The sequence below is a fragment of the Gekko japonicus genome, unplaced genomic scaffold (assembly GCF_001447785.1).
Source record: "Gekko japonicus isolate JY-2015 unplaced genomic scaffold, Gekko_japonicus_V1.1 scaffold4368, whole genome shotgun sequence".
Classification (NCBI taxonomy): Eukaryota; Metazoa; Chordata; class Lepidosauria; order Squamata; family Gekkonidae; genus Gekko; species Gekko japonicus.
Window position 1 is genome coordinate 74,867 of NW_015172681.1, and position 14,262 is coordinate 89,128.

General features: G+C 47.1%; 1 protein-coding gene across 1 annotated transcript in view; it reads right to left on the minus strand.

Moving 5' to 3' along the window:
- Window positions 1-2,180: 2,180 nt before the first annotated feature.
- The window catches only part of LOC107119301 (histone-lysine N-methyltransferase SETDB2-like), a gene marked incomplete at its 5' end in the record, with an annotated part of 16,870 nt that continues 4,788 nt past the window's right edge, over window positions 2,181-14,262 (minus strand). Inside the window, 5 exons of the mRNA XM_015421767.1 lie at window positions 2,181-2,298; window positions 3,267-3,355; window positions 5,722-6,044; window positions 7,740-7,836; window positions 12,426-12,525. Coding sequence (XP_015277253.1) covers window positions 2,181-2,298; window positions 3,267-3,355; window positions 5,722-6,044; window positions 7,740-7,836; window positions 12,426-12,525 — 727 coding nt within the window. The remainder of the gene's footprint in view (window positions 2,299-3,266; window positions 3,356-5,721; window positions 6,045-7,739; window positions 7,837-12,425; window positions 12,526-14,262) is intronic.

Below are 14,262 nucleotides of genomic sequence, written 5' to 3' on the forward strand. Positions count from 1 at the left end.
TAAATAACTTTTCTGTCACGGGGGAAACAGTGTGTGACCTCTTTCTCAGTACCGTCCCAAGGCTCAACATAAACACGGGCAATTTACAACTGGTCACCCGCTTCTGTCTCCTTACAAGGAGGTTCTCGCCAGTTTGGTGTAGTGGTTAAGTGCGCGGACTCTAATCTGGGAGAACCGGGTTTGATCCCCCACTCCTCCACTTGCACCTGGCTGATGTGACCTTGGGTCAGTCGCAAGCTCTGGCACTGCTGTCCTTGAAAAAGAGCAGTTTGTGTCAAGAGTTCTCTCAGCCCCACCCACCTCACAGGGTGTCTGTTGTGGGGAGGGGAAGGGAAAGGAGTTTGTAAGCCGCTCTGAGACACCTTAGGGTAGTGAAGGGCAGGGTATAAATCCAATCTCTTCTTCTTCTTCTTCTAGACAACCCTAACATTTTTTTTATTCCTCTCACAAGCAGTGCTCCCTCTAAGCTGTGGAGTCTTGTTTCCCCCCCCACAAAACAGTTTATTAGGATATGATACATATAGTCCAATATAACTCTAAGCTGTGGAGACTTGTGAGCAAAAATTCTGCTTTGTGAGCTACTGGCATGAAAGTTGTGAGCAAGGGATTGGGCTACTGCATAAATTAGTTTGCTCTGGAGCCATCCTCCTGAGCGAAGACAAAAATATGTGAATTGGAGGCTAGAAAACTGTGAGCTAGCTCACACTAACTCAGCTTAGAGGGAACACTGCTCACAAGCTCATCATGGCATATAAGGGACTCCCTTTCCCACTTTATCATCACCACAACCTGCAAAGAAGGTTAGGATGAGGGAGGGTGGCTTGGCCCAGGGTTACCCAGAGAGCTTCCATGGATCTGAACCCATGTCATCTACATCTGACCTACATCTGACCTAATCTGAAGTGAGCAGTGACTCACGAGAGCCCCTCCCCTGCCACGTATTTTGTTAGTCTTTAAGGTGTTCCTGGACTCTTGCTCTTTTCTACCTTTCACCACCACGCGACGCTGACTCTCCACTAGACTAAAACACCCCTCTGAGAAGACGTGTCCAAAGTGCATTTAGAACAGTATCATTTGTTTCGTCTGTCAAGCGACAGGCAAAATCACCAGATCAGCTATCCCCCGAGCTGCGTGCTGAACTCCACACAGAAAAGGGGGACCTGTGACTAACATTTCAAGCAGCCAATTCAATGATATCTTCTTTTTTTAAAAAAAAATATTTTAAAACGTTCAAAGACTTATGTAAGAAAGATCAAGATGGGCAGCCACGTTTGTCTGTCTGTAGCAGCAGGAAAGAGCAAGAATCCAGTAGAACATTAAAGAGTGAAGCCTCGGGTGAGCCACGGGAGCTCTACACTTCCCAGATGTGGCGGTGAGATCGCGCCCGGATAATCCTCCTATCTTCCGTCTCTCTAGCGTGCCTAATGCTCCGTGTGACCAGGGCCTGTGTGTGATAAATTTGATAGACATATCTTCAAGTCCCTTTATCCAAGATAGTTACAGAATAACCAACCTCAAATTTCTTCTTACTTCAATAAATCATCTTTTGTTCAAGTTTATCCCCGAATTTAGTTCTATCCTCAGGACCACATAGATCCATTAAAAGCCCCAACTCCAGGTCACCTTACCAGCAAAAGAAACAGAGAGAAGGTTTGGAAATCCTTAAATTCCTGGTGGCAGCAGAAACTACCCCGTTTACAAAAGCAAAGAGCACATTTAAAGGGAAAACAAGTCCTCCCTAATAAGAGGACGCCACAGAAGTGATTTCAGATGCCGAATGACATTAGTAGGCAAATGACAATAGCAGGTGAATGACAATAGCAGGTGTGGATTTGCCTGCTAATGTCATTTGACATCTGAAATCATCCCCTTTCTTTAAGGTGCTACTGGACTCTTGCTGTTTTCTTACGTATGAAACAAATTTCAAACAAAGTACCATACAAGTAACAATACAACATAAACTAATGACAAAGAGGGAGAGATCAGTTACAATATAATAATACCCCTAGGAAATAAATGACCTTTCTCAGACCCGAAGAAACATGTGTAAAATCAAAAATAGAAATGATACCTTCTTTTATAGATCTATGCTGATGCCAACTGGCCCCAATTAACACACAATGCCTTCTTTCCTATAAACAAAGTGCTAATCAGTCTAGAAGAACAGCAACAAAAGCGTACTATAGGATTTTCTTTCTGCACTTATGAGACCCGCACTGACAGGGGATCTCTGTCTCCGGCATACTTCCAGGTAAGTAACCATAGTCCCACGTGAGCTCAGTTCCAGCTTTTATATGCCTGGGAAGCAAACAAATCATCTCATTAATAGTAAGAATCAAAGAGACAGCTGCACTTATATTTTGTGTCATGACTGCTAGCAAGTCCAGGTGGAAGCCATTCTCCCCCCTGCTCCAGTTCCAATTTTGGTTACTCCACGGATAGTATGCACATGGAAATACCAGCAAAGCTGGAGAGGCAAGCCATAACCACTTAGTCATGGTTTGACAGTCTTCTTCAAGCCGTGACTTCATACTTTGCCTGGAGGACAACTTTCAGCTATGGCTGACCAAGCTGTTTCCATAGTTCCGCAGGCACTGTATAAAGAGCCACCAATGAAGAAGAGTTGGTTTTTATACCCCACCCCCCCTCTCTCTACCTTAAGGTGTCTCAAAGGGACTTACAATCTCCTTCCCTTCCTCTCCCCACAACAGGCCCCTTGTGAGGTAGGTGGGGCTGAGAGAGTTCAGAGAGAACTGTGACTGGCCTCAGGTCACCCAGCAGGCCTCACGTGTCTCGAAGAGGCTTACAGTCTCCTTCCCTTCCTCGCCCCTTATGAAGCAGGTGGGGCTGGGAGAGTTCTGAGAGAACGGTGACTCGCCCAAGGTCATCCAGGAGGCCTCACATGTCTCAAAGAGGCTTACAATCTCCTTCCCTTCCTCTCCTCACAACAAGCCCCTTATGAAGCAGGTGGGGCTGAGAGAGTTCTGAGAAAACTGTGACTGGCCTGAGGTCACCCAGCAGACTTCTTATGGAGAAGTGGGAATCAAACCTGGTTCTCCAGATTAGAGACTGCCGCTCTTAACCAACACCATGCTGCCTCCCAGCCCACACTCTGGTGATCTTTCTGCTGGGAAGTGCAGAATCCAGCAATCGAGGGTTAAAGTCTAATACAACTTTTCTTTCTGGGGAATTCCTGCACCCACTCCTCCTCCTCATGATGTTGGCACCATTTCTACTGAACGGAAGGCACGAAAGAAATTTCAAACCTGTTTGTGAAGAATGCAACCCAGGGGAAATTCCTGTTGTGAGTCTCAACAAACACACTCTGCACAAAGAGATTAGGGCAGCAGCTATGCTGTAAATGAAACAAAAGAACAGAAAGTCAAACAAGAGGATTTGCTTTCCTTTTGAACAGACTTATAGTGTTATATTGGAGGTGGCAAAACTGGCCATTTCCAGAAGCAGGGCAATTTTTTTAGAAGTCTACTCCCTCCTTTCCTAACAACGAAAGTTAAAAAAAAATCCAAACATGGACAATTATCATCATTAGCACAGGAGGAAAGGGTGGATTGCTATAAAATGAAGAGCATAAATGAAGAGCATAAAAGAAGCCGATGTTGGATCAGGCCAATGGCTCATCCAGTCCAACACTCTGTCACACAGTGGCCAAAAATACCAGGTGCCATCAGGAGATCCAGCAGTGGGGCCAGGACACTAGAAGCCCTCCCACTGTTGACCCCCCCAAGCACCAAGAAGACAGAGCATCACTTGTCCCAGACTGAGAGTTCCTATCTATACCTTGTGGCTAATAGCCACTGATGGACCCCTGCACAATATGCTTATCTAATTCCCTCTTGAAGCTGTCCATGATTGTAGCCGCCACCACCTCCTGTGTCAGTGAATTTCATGTCTTAATCACTCTTTGGGTGAAGAAGTACTTCTTTTATCTGTTCTAACTACACAAACATTTACTCTATATGTTTGTAAATTGGTTACAAACACATTACTGCACTTTCTAGATACACAAAGTCCACAAATATAGATGTGATCATGCTTGCTCAAGCAACAAATACAAAAATACATAATTATTGGAAAGTGAAGAAAGAAGATCCCTTCCCCCGATTTATAAAGGTACAATTAAATACTGGGAGTCCAGCCCACACAACAATTTATCCAATTCTTGTAATACAAAGAACAAAGTTTAGAGTCCTGCCACTCAAGTGGCTCAAGTGCTTAAGACGCTGAACTGCAGGCTGCGGAAGGTCAGTAGTTCAGCAGTTCGAGACCCGGGTGCCGCAAGACAGAGTGTGCTCCCGTCTCTAGTTCCAGCTCCTGCCAACCTAGCAGTTTGAAAGCAAGAAATTGCAAGTAGATAAATAGGTACCACTTCAGTGGGAAGGTAACAGCGTTCGATGCACCTTGGTGTTTAGTCAGGCCGGCCACATGACCACAGAAATGTCTTCGGACAGCGCTGGCTCTTCGGCTTGGAAACGGAGATGAGCACCGCAACCCTAGAGTCGGATTCGACTGGCTTTCGAGCAAGGGAACCTTTACCTTTACCTTTTTACTCTTAGCCACTATACCAAACCAACACTGTCGTGGTAGCTGCTATTGAAAAAGGGTTTTTTAAAATCTGTACAGCCATTCAGCTCTTTAGTGGCCAATCAAGAGCCATGCTGGGCAGGAGCCCCACCTGGACACAGCCACTTTCTAAAAACACTTGGGGGAGCACCAGGAAAGGTGTCAGTGGGCCCCACGTTGAGGACCCCGAGCTAAGCTTATTCAAACGCACTCCAGTTGTATGTTTGTATCTACTATTTACCCTGAGCTTCAAATTTCAGTTGTACATCATCTAGCGAAACGAAATAAAAATAATCCAACAACACCCAAACCAAAGCCCTGTTCGCAACTTACAACGAAGGCACATTATGATCCATGTGCACTTGACTTTTTAAAAATACACAGGCTGAGTTATTCTCATGTTACGCTCAGTGCACGTATAGGGAGCACGCAATCCAAACCCCATTTTTTAAAACCCAGCTACTGGTTGCCAGTTTCGACTGCAAAGTGAATACACATTTGGCTCTGCCTTACAAACATATGTATGCACACCCAGGCAGGAGGTACGTGCGTTCACTGTAACATGTGAACAGGGATTCAGTGTATTAGTCTCTCTTAGGAGCTGAGACATGTGGGGGAGGTCCGCGTTCCGTGCTGCTCACGGAGCTGGGTGCAGGGGTCACACCAGGCCTGTAGGCAGAATTTTTTATCCTGGGGTGCTTTGGGGTGCTGCTGGTGCTGGGGGGGCCTTAATTTAAAATAAAAATTTAAACCCCAAAAGGGTTTAAATGTGCCTCCCCTCTCTTCCCCCCCCCCGCCAGACAGCTGAGCAAAGGGAGGGTTTAAAGTTTAACCCCCCCCCCCCCCTCTGCTCAGCTGGCTGGCAGGTGAAGAGAGGGTAGCATTGTGGCCTCCATTGCTGGTCGCGGAGTCTTCTTCCTGCCAGGAAGCAGGGAGAAGACTCCCCTGGCAAGGGAGGAGGGAAACCTTGTGGGGCTGTCCCTTTAAAGGGAGGAACTGAGCCCGCAATAGCCCCACCGTAGCTGCGGGCCGGGGTCACACAGTCCCCAGCCAGAGGCGCACACGCCATTTATCCACCAGCCTTTTTCAAAAACCACCATCCAAGTATCAAGACAAGGAGACAGACGGCTGCTTACTCACGTTGAGAAACCTGCCCACGTTGCCTTCCTTGGTGGCATCCAGCAAACAAAGATCCTCTCTGTCAAACTGCTTCGGGGTAGACGCCTTACGTTCTGCAGCTTCCTCACGAGCAAGTTCCTGTCTGCCGCTCCCGCTTTCCTCCTCGGATGCACCGTCCGTCCTGAAGATGGACATGGGCTGCTTATCACCGCTTCCCTCATCCTGCCCAAGAGGCTTACAGGGCAAACTGGGACTGGGTAGAGGACTCTGGCCAGGGTGGTCCGCTTCAGCGTCCGACAGTCCAGCGGTTGCTTGTTCTCTGAACTCTCCTTGTACGCTTGGTTCTGTCCACAAAACATTTCATGGGTGGGGGAAACATTCATATTTATTTATTTATTTAACTTTCAATTTATAGACCGCTCACCGCCTAAGGGCTCCGTTCCTGTGTGTTCCTGCCCAAAAATAGCCCTGGAATATCCTCCAAAATGTCCTCTCATTAACAGCCTTGCTCGGGTCCTGCAGACTGAGGGTTGTGGTTTCATCGATTGAACCAATTTATCTCCTGTTGGGTCGTCCTCTTTTCTGGCTGCCTTCAGCTTTTCCAAGCATTACTGTCTTTTGTCCCCTCATGATTCTGATGTTTTATTCAGGTTTAAAAGCCTGTAGGCCACGCACCATTATTTAAGAATTAAGAACAACGAAGCAAAAAGTAGCTGCTTCAAGAGTACAAGTTTTGTTGTGGCCACTCGGAAGTAATCTTAGCTCATGAGTGTCCCCAGTAGGTGAATATTTTAATTCCCATTTCAAAAGGAATTTCTCCCAGGCCTCAGCACGTTTTGGGCAATAAAAAAACTGCTGGTAAAGAGCAGTCATAAAAGCATTGTTCTGGAGATGTCCTGAGAAAGCGACCTTTCATCTGAGCTGTGGGTAATGCATTACAGTGCGCGATCATGTATGATCGTCTCAGTTTAGGAACCGTCAACATGTGACGATAGTGTGGAGATTCAAATTCAGCTGGATATTTAATTCCTGTGTAAAGTGGAGAACATTTCCTTCCTGGCATCCTTTAGCAAGAAGTCCCAATCCTGTTTAAGTCATTTCTTGATGAGTAGCTCTCTTTTCTTCTTTGTTATTGGGCTCAAAGGCCTCACCGGGCACAACCGAGTAATTTGAAAATCTATAGCTCTGTTCCACAAAGAGTGACAGCACTCAACAGCTGTCGATCAAGTGAAAGCGGGGAGGTCTTAATTGTTAAGCAATCTAAATTTAACGATCGCTTTCCACATCAAAGTAGAAACGACTGGGAAGACCCAATTCAAGCCGCATGACTGCAGAGGCTGTACATGGGGGAAGTGCAAGAATTTTACAGGGGAAAAAGTTGTCTGAAGCTTATTCAGTCGTTTAACTTGACCTGAAAACCAAATTGGTGAGCCACAGAGCATACATGGTAGCACAAGTGCCCTGTATACCCCCAAGAGTGCTGCTATATGCTGGGCTCCGAAATACCTGGAGATTTTGAGGGTGGAGCCTGAGGAAGGCGGGGTTTGGGGAGGGGAGGGACTTCAGCGGGGTATTCTGCCATAGCCTCTACCTTCCAAAGCAGCCATTTTCTCCAGGTGAACTGATCTCTGTCGCCTGGAGAGCAGTTATAATCCCAGGAGAACTCCAGCCACCACCTGGAGATTGGCAGCCCTACTCCTAGGGTTAAAAAAAATCCTTAATGCTAACAGTGTTAATTCATTTTTCTGTTTACCATACTGAATATGCTTAGACCGTGATCGATTCGATTGGAATATAATCCCCTCATGATGTGACCAAAGAACAATAGCCTGAGTTTATCCAGGTAGTCATCTATTTTACACAACACATTGAATTTATTTTAAGCATGAATTAGATATTCTCAATGAATTTAGAACTGGATGACTGAATTGATAAGATATGAAAGTCGCAAATGAGAGTCCCCTACGGCTTTGATAAGCTCTGAATTTGTTTTATGTCCATGATAACCCCCCACCATAAAAAAAATCCCGCAAACCTACTTTTGCCCCCTTTTGTGGTTCCCATGTCCAGCCGTCTCCTTGCCAAACTGTGGCACACAGGGCCCTCGTCTTCAGAAGAAGTTGCATCGGTGATTCCCTAAGAAAGAAAGCCATCAGGGGTCTTTGTGCCAAATGTGACCGCCTTTTTTCCTCAGTGTGAGATTTCGACCCAGTGAGCGTAAATCTCTCCAAGCCAATCATTGCAATACAGTCTTACTTGAAACCAGGGTTCATTTCCTGCAAGAGCACACAGGAGTGGTGCTCCAGCAGTAAGGAGCCCAGGGGGCGGGCACATGCAACGAGCCCCGCCCCCTGCTCCCAGCAGCCCTCACCCGGGCCACAAGGAGCAAGAAGCAGCCAGGTAAGTTGCAGAGCCCCCCCCCCAGCCCGCCTTCATGTACCAGCTTTCCCTCCTCTGTGAGGGCAGATCTGTGTGCCTCCCCCCCATAGCTAGCAATCCAAAACAGTCCAGTGGCACCAATAAGACCAAGTTTTTATTCAGGTACAAGCTCTCCCTCCTCTGTGAGGACAGATCTGCACGTTCTCCCCCCCCCCCAATAGCTAGCAATCCAAAACAGTCCAGTGGAGCCTGAGCGGTGGGTGTTGCCTTCTGACACACTTCCGGTGATGTCAGGGGGTGTGGCATATGCAAATGAGTTATGCTAATAAATTATGCTCATGAGCTTCTGCACCTCTTTTTCTATGAAATGACCCCTGCTTGAAACTGTAACCTTGAAAAATTCTGTTACAGTTCAACAACATGTTTCACTTAGCAGAGAGGGAATGGACATTTTAGTTATGCTTTATTTAAAAAAAAACACAACACTATTGAATTTAAGGGTGATTCAAGGACGTGTTTAAAGAGGCTGCTTCTCTGGGCTGCGGGAGGGCAGGCAGCACTATGGGGGGGGGGCAAACACCACAGGGCCTCAGCTCTCTCCTAGTCAGCAGCAATGCCGGGGGTGACAGGCTTTGTCTCCTGGATCCAAGTGAAACTCCTGCAGCTCAGACACGGCAAACAGTGGCACAGGTTGAGTGCTCTTCCCTGGGGTGAGAAAATGTGAAGGAGGAAGAGGAGGAGGAGGGTTTATACCCTGCCCTTCACTACCTGAAGGAATCTCAGAGCAGCTTACAATCCCCTCCCCCCCTCCCCACAACAGACACCCTGTGAGGTAGGTGGGGCTGAGAGAGCTCTTTTGAGGACTGCTCTTGAGAGAACAGCTCTGAGAGAACTGTGGCTTGCCCAAGGTCACCCAGCTGGCTTCATGTGGAGGAGTGGGGAATCAAACCTGGTTCTCCAGATCAGAGTCCACCACTCTTAACCACTACACCAAATTGGCTCACCTGTAGCTTTAACCTCTGAATGCCCAACAATATTGGCAGCCTTCATGTCTTGGCTTTTGTCATTAGAAGAAGAGATCAGATTTATATCCCAGTTTTCACTACCGGAGGTAGTCTCAGAGCGGCTTACGAGCACCTTCTCCTCCTCTCCTCATAACAGACACCCTGTGAGGTAGGTGGGGCTGAGTGAGCTCTGAGATAACTGTGACTGGCCCAAGGTCACCCAGCAGGCTTCAAGTGAAGAAGTGGGGAATCAAACCTGGCTCTCCAGATTAGAGTCCGCTGCTCTTAACCACTACACCAAATTGGCTCTGGGAGATGGACAGTAACAGCTAGGAGAACATTAATGACACAGTAAATACTTCAATGCACTAGTGAAATATTCTATTATTTTCTTATGGCATTTATACACTTATCCGCATTAAAAAAGTCCAAATAGCCTGGTTTAGCCTGAGCTTGCCAAACCTTGGAAGCTAAGCCGGGTTGGCTATGGTCAGTACTTGGGATGGGAGACCACCACGGAAGTCCAGAGTTGTTATGCAGAGGAAGAAAATGGCAAACCACCGCTGGACACCTTGGAAACCCTACGGGGTTGCCATAAGCTCACCTGCCTTGAACACCCGGTGGGTTCTGAATGCCCCATGAGTTCTGTTGCAACTAGACCGATCATTCATTCATTCCATGTTCTCGTTAGGTGGTTCAGTGGCAGATACTTTTGCCCTGACCTAGATGACCCAGGCTAGCCCTGATCTTGTTAGATCTTGGGAGCTAAGCAGAGTCAGCCCTGGTTAGTAGAAGAAGAGATGGGATTTATGCCCCGCCCTTCACTACCCAGGGGAGTCTCAGAGCGGCTGACAAACTCCTTTTCCTTCCCCTCCCCACCACAGACACCCTGTGAGGTAAAAGAAGAAGAAGAAGAGATGGGATTTATGCCCCGTCCTTCACTACCCAAAGAGAGTCTCAGAGCGGCTTACAAACGCATTTCCCTTCTCCTCCCCACAACAGACACCCTGTGAGGTAGGTGGGGCTGAGAGAGCTCTTGACAGAAACTGCTCTTTTTCAAGGACAGCTCTTATCAGAACTACGGCTTGCCCAAGGTCATCCAGCAGGTGCAAGTGGAGGAGTGGGGAATCAATCCCGATTCTCCCAGATTAGAAGAAGAGGATTGGATTTATACCCTGCCCTTCTCTACCCAAAGGTGTCTCATAGCAGTTTACAAGCTCGTTTCCCTTCCCCTCCCCACAACAGAAACCTGTGAGGGAGGTGGGGCTGAGAGAGCTCTGACAGAAACTGTTCTTTTTCAAGAACAGCTCTTATCAGAACCACGGCTTGCCCAAGGTCATCCAACCAGGTGCAAGAGGAGGAGTGGGGAATCTAACCCGGTTCTCCCAGATTAGAAGAAGAGAAGAGATTGGATTTATACCCTGCCCTTCACTTGGAGTCTCAGAGCGGCTTACAAACTCCTTTCCCTTCCCCTCCACACAACAGACACCCTGTGAGGTGGGTGGGGCTGAGAGAACTCTGACACAAACTGCTCTTTTCCACGGACAGCTGTGCCAGAGCTTGAGAGTGACCCAAAGTCATCCAGCCAGGTGCAAGTGGAGGAGTGGGGGAATCAAACCCAGTTCTCCCAGATTAGAGTCCCCGCACTTAACCACGACACCAAACTGGCTCTCTTGAGAGAACAGCTAATACTCGGATGGGAGACCTCCAAGGAAGTCCAGGGCTGTTATGCAGAGGCAGACAGTGGCTAACCACCTCTGGACACCTTGGAAACCCTACGGGGTTGCCGTAAATTGGCTGAGACTTGATGGCCATCTCCACCCTTCATACGTCATGTGGAAACTGCACGTTAACTTGCACAGCCAGACAGCTTCGTTTCACATCATATGCTATCAAAAGTTTTAGGTCCATGCACCAAGTTTTAGGACTCCCAGTCGCCTGGCGTTCACAGCCCAGTTCTCTCTGGCTTTGCAGGTTACAGAAAGCATTGAACCTAGGGTCAGTGTTACGGAAGTGTTTCGTAAGAGTGTGTGTGTGTATATATATATATAATTCCTCAAAAAACTTTTTGCAGTAGTTATTTATTACGTCTATTTATTATAATAATTTGGCTTTTTTTGTACATTTTCTGCCTTCAGTTTATATATATATATATATATCTGTGTGTGTGTGTGTATATATATATATATGTGTGTGTGTATATGTATATGTATATATATATGTGTGTGTATATGTATATATATGTATGTATGTATATGTATGTATATGTATATATATGTATGTATGTATATTGAAATAAGCAGCATAAGACATAGAGATTATTGACTAACTCAATATCCATCTTGTTAAAACTTGATCCCCCTCTGCTCAAGGTTTTTGGGTTGTTGTTTTTTTAAATTCCAAGCAGAACCCTATAGAAGGGGGGAATGGAATACCCTCCCCTCTGCTTCCCCGCAAGGAAACTGTTCTTTCTTTTCCTGAATGGTTGCACTTCTGGGAGCCAAACTAGATGTTACGGTAGCCATGGGTCCAAGAATGCTCCCTCTAAGCTGTGGAGTCTTGTGAGCAAAAATTCTACTTTGTGAGCTACTGGCATTGAAGTCGTGAGCGAGCGATTTGGCTGCTGCATACATTAGTTTGCTCTGGAGCCATCCTCCCTGAGCTAAGACAGAAATGTGTGCGCCGGAGGCTAAAAAACTGTGAGCTAGCTCACACTAGCTCAGCTTAGAGGGAACACTGGGTCCGACCACGTTTAATTCTGGGTACAAGCTTTCCTGTGTGTGCACATGAAAGCTTATACCCAGAATTAAACTTTGTTGGTCTTAAAGGTGCCACTGGACTCAAACTTTGCTCTACTGCTTCAGACTAACATGGCTACCCACCTGAATCTACGCTGCATATAGTCGTACATAGTTCAGCATCCTGCCATTGTGAACTCTGAGCTTGCTGGATGCTGGTTCTCTAACTGTGAAATTCAGTTTATGCGATGCACTATACTGCTTGCGTTTCACTGTTCTTTAATTTGTGTGATTCAGTTGTCTTGCACCGTTCATGGTATGAATGGTTCTGTCTTTACTGCACTGTCTTCTGTAGCTCCATTAATCCATCTTGAACCTTACCAAGAAAGGCAGACAACTAAATAATTATAATGGACCTCGCTGAGTGCTGAAGAAGCTGCACATGAGAAAGCAACAGTGTATCTTTGAGCTGCCAACAAACCGAGTTGTACCCCCCCACACACGCGCGACTTGATTCTGAACATTTCAGGAAGCCAGAAACGAACACTGAAATCCAAACGAAAAGCCCACAATTCGGGCTGTCAGTACATTCTGAGTTTCTTACCAGTTTTCTCCGGCGACTCTGAAGAACGGACGTTCGGGTCTGGGGTCTTTTTATGCCTCCGTCACTCCAATTCTGGTCATTACAGCTAGAAGTCTGAATTCTGATGGGAAGTGAAAAACACAATGCAAACCAAGTAGGATTCCCGACTGACGTTATCATTTCAAAGAAGGTCAGATTTTTTTTAACCTAATACTGGCTGGAAACTTTGCAAGAGAGAGGCCCAAGAATTCAGGAGCATGTTGATACTTCTGTGCTTTGATTGAGACCAACGTTCCCTCTAAGCTGTGGACTCTTGTGAGCAAAAAAAATAAATACTTCGTGAGCTACTGGCATTAAAGTTGCGAGGGAGCGACTTGGCTAGTACATAAATTAGCTTGCTCTGGAGCCATCCTTCCTGAGCTAAGACAAAAATGTGTGAGCCGGAGGCTAAAAAATTGTGAGCTAGCTCACACTAACTCAGCTTAGAGGGAACACTGATTGAGACCATCCCTGGGGGGGACGCAGGCCTCGGGAAAGCTCCTCCCCTCAACTTCCCAAGAGTTCGAATCCCAGACAACTGCTGTGTTGCCAGAGATGTGGGCCCATCCAGAGGGCTGTGGAGCCCATTGGTAGAGCATCTGCTTGGAACACAGGAGGGCTCTGCGCTCAAGAGGTAAACATCTACTGGTAGTCCCCGGCAATGCTCCCTCTAGGCTGTGGAGTCTTGTGAGCAAAAATTCTACTTTGTGAGCTACTGGCATTAAAGTTGTGAGCGAGCGATTTGGCTGCTGCATACATTCGTTTGCTCTGCGGCCATCCCTTCCTGAGCTGAGACAAAAAAATGTGTGAGCCGGAGGCTAAGAAAACTGTGAGCTAGCCCACACTGACTCAGCTTAGAGGGAACACTGGTCCCTGGCTCAAACGACGCATCCGTCTAGCCTCAACCAGTGCCAGGGCATTCTCTGCCCTGTCCCTGTCCTGATGGAATGAGTTCCCAACAGAGATCAGGGCCCTGGCGGATCTTTTAGAGTTCCTCAAGGCCTGCAAAACGCAGCTCTTCCACCAGGCTTTTAGTGGAGGCAGCGGGCATCCCATAATACCGGGGCCCCTTATGCTCATATGTCTGGACTAAGCTGTTTCTTACAACATGGGAACCCATCGTTCAGAACGATACTTCCTCTATTGCGCAGAACCAGGAAGTTAGGAAATTTTAAACATGCCCTCTTGTACTGTGCTTTTATGGCTCAAGTGGTTAAGACGCTGAACTGCAGGCTGTGGAAGGTCGGTAGTTCAGCAGTTCAAGACCCGAGTGTGCCGCATGACGGAGTGAGCTCCCGTCTCTAGTTCCAGCTCCTGCCAGCCTAGCAGTTCGAAAGCAAGAAATTGCAAGTAGATAAATAGGTTCCACTTCGGTGGGAAGGTAACAGCGTTCCATGCGCCTTGGTGTTTAGTCATGCCAGCCACATGACCATGGAAATGTCTTCGGACAGCGCTGGCTCTTCGGCTTGGAAACGGAGATGAGCACCGCAACCCTAGAGTCGGATTCGACTGGCTTTCGAGCAAGGGAAACCTTTACCTTTACGACATTTTAATATTTTAAAGCTGGCATTGTTTATATTTCATGCTGTAACCTGCCATGAGCCCACTTGCAGGGGGGTGGGGATAGAAATCAAATAAATCAAGGGCCAAGGTTCAACCCCCCCCCTCCCCCAGCATCTCCAGTTACAAGGATGAGGTTGTAGATGATGCGAAAGATCTCTGCCTGAGACCCTGGAGAGCCGCTGCAGGTCTTATTAGACAATACTGACTCGGGTTGCCAGGTCTGGGTTGGAAAATACCTGGAGACTTTGGGGGTGGA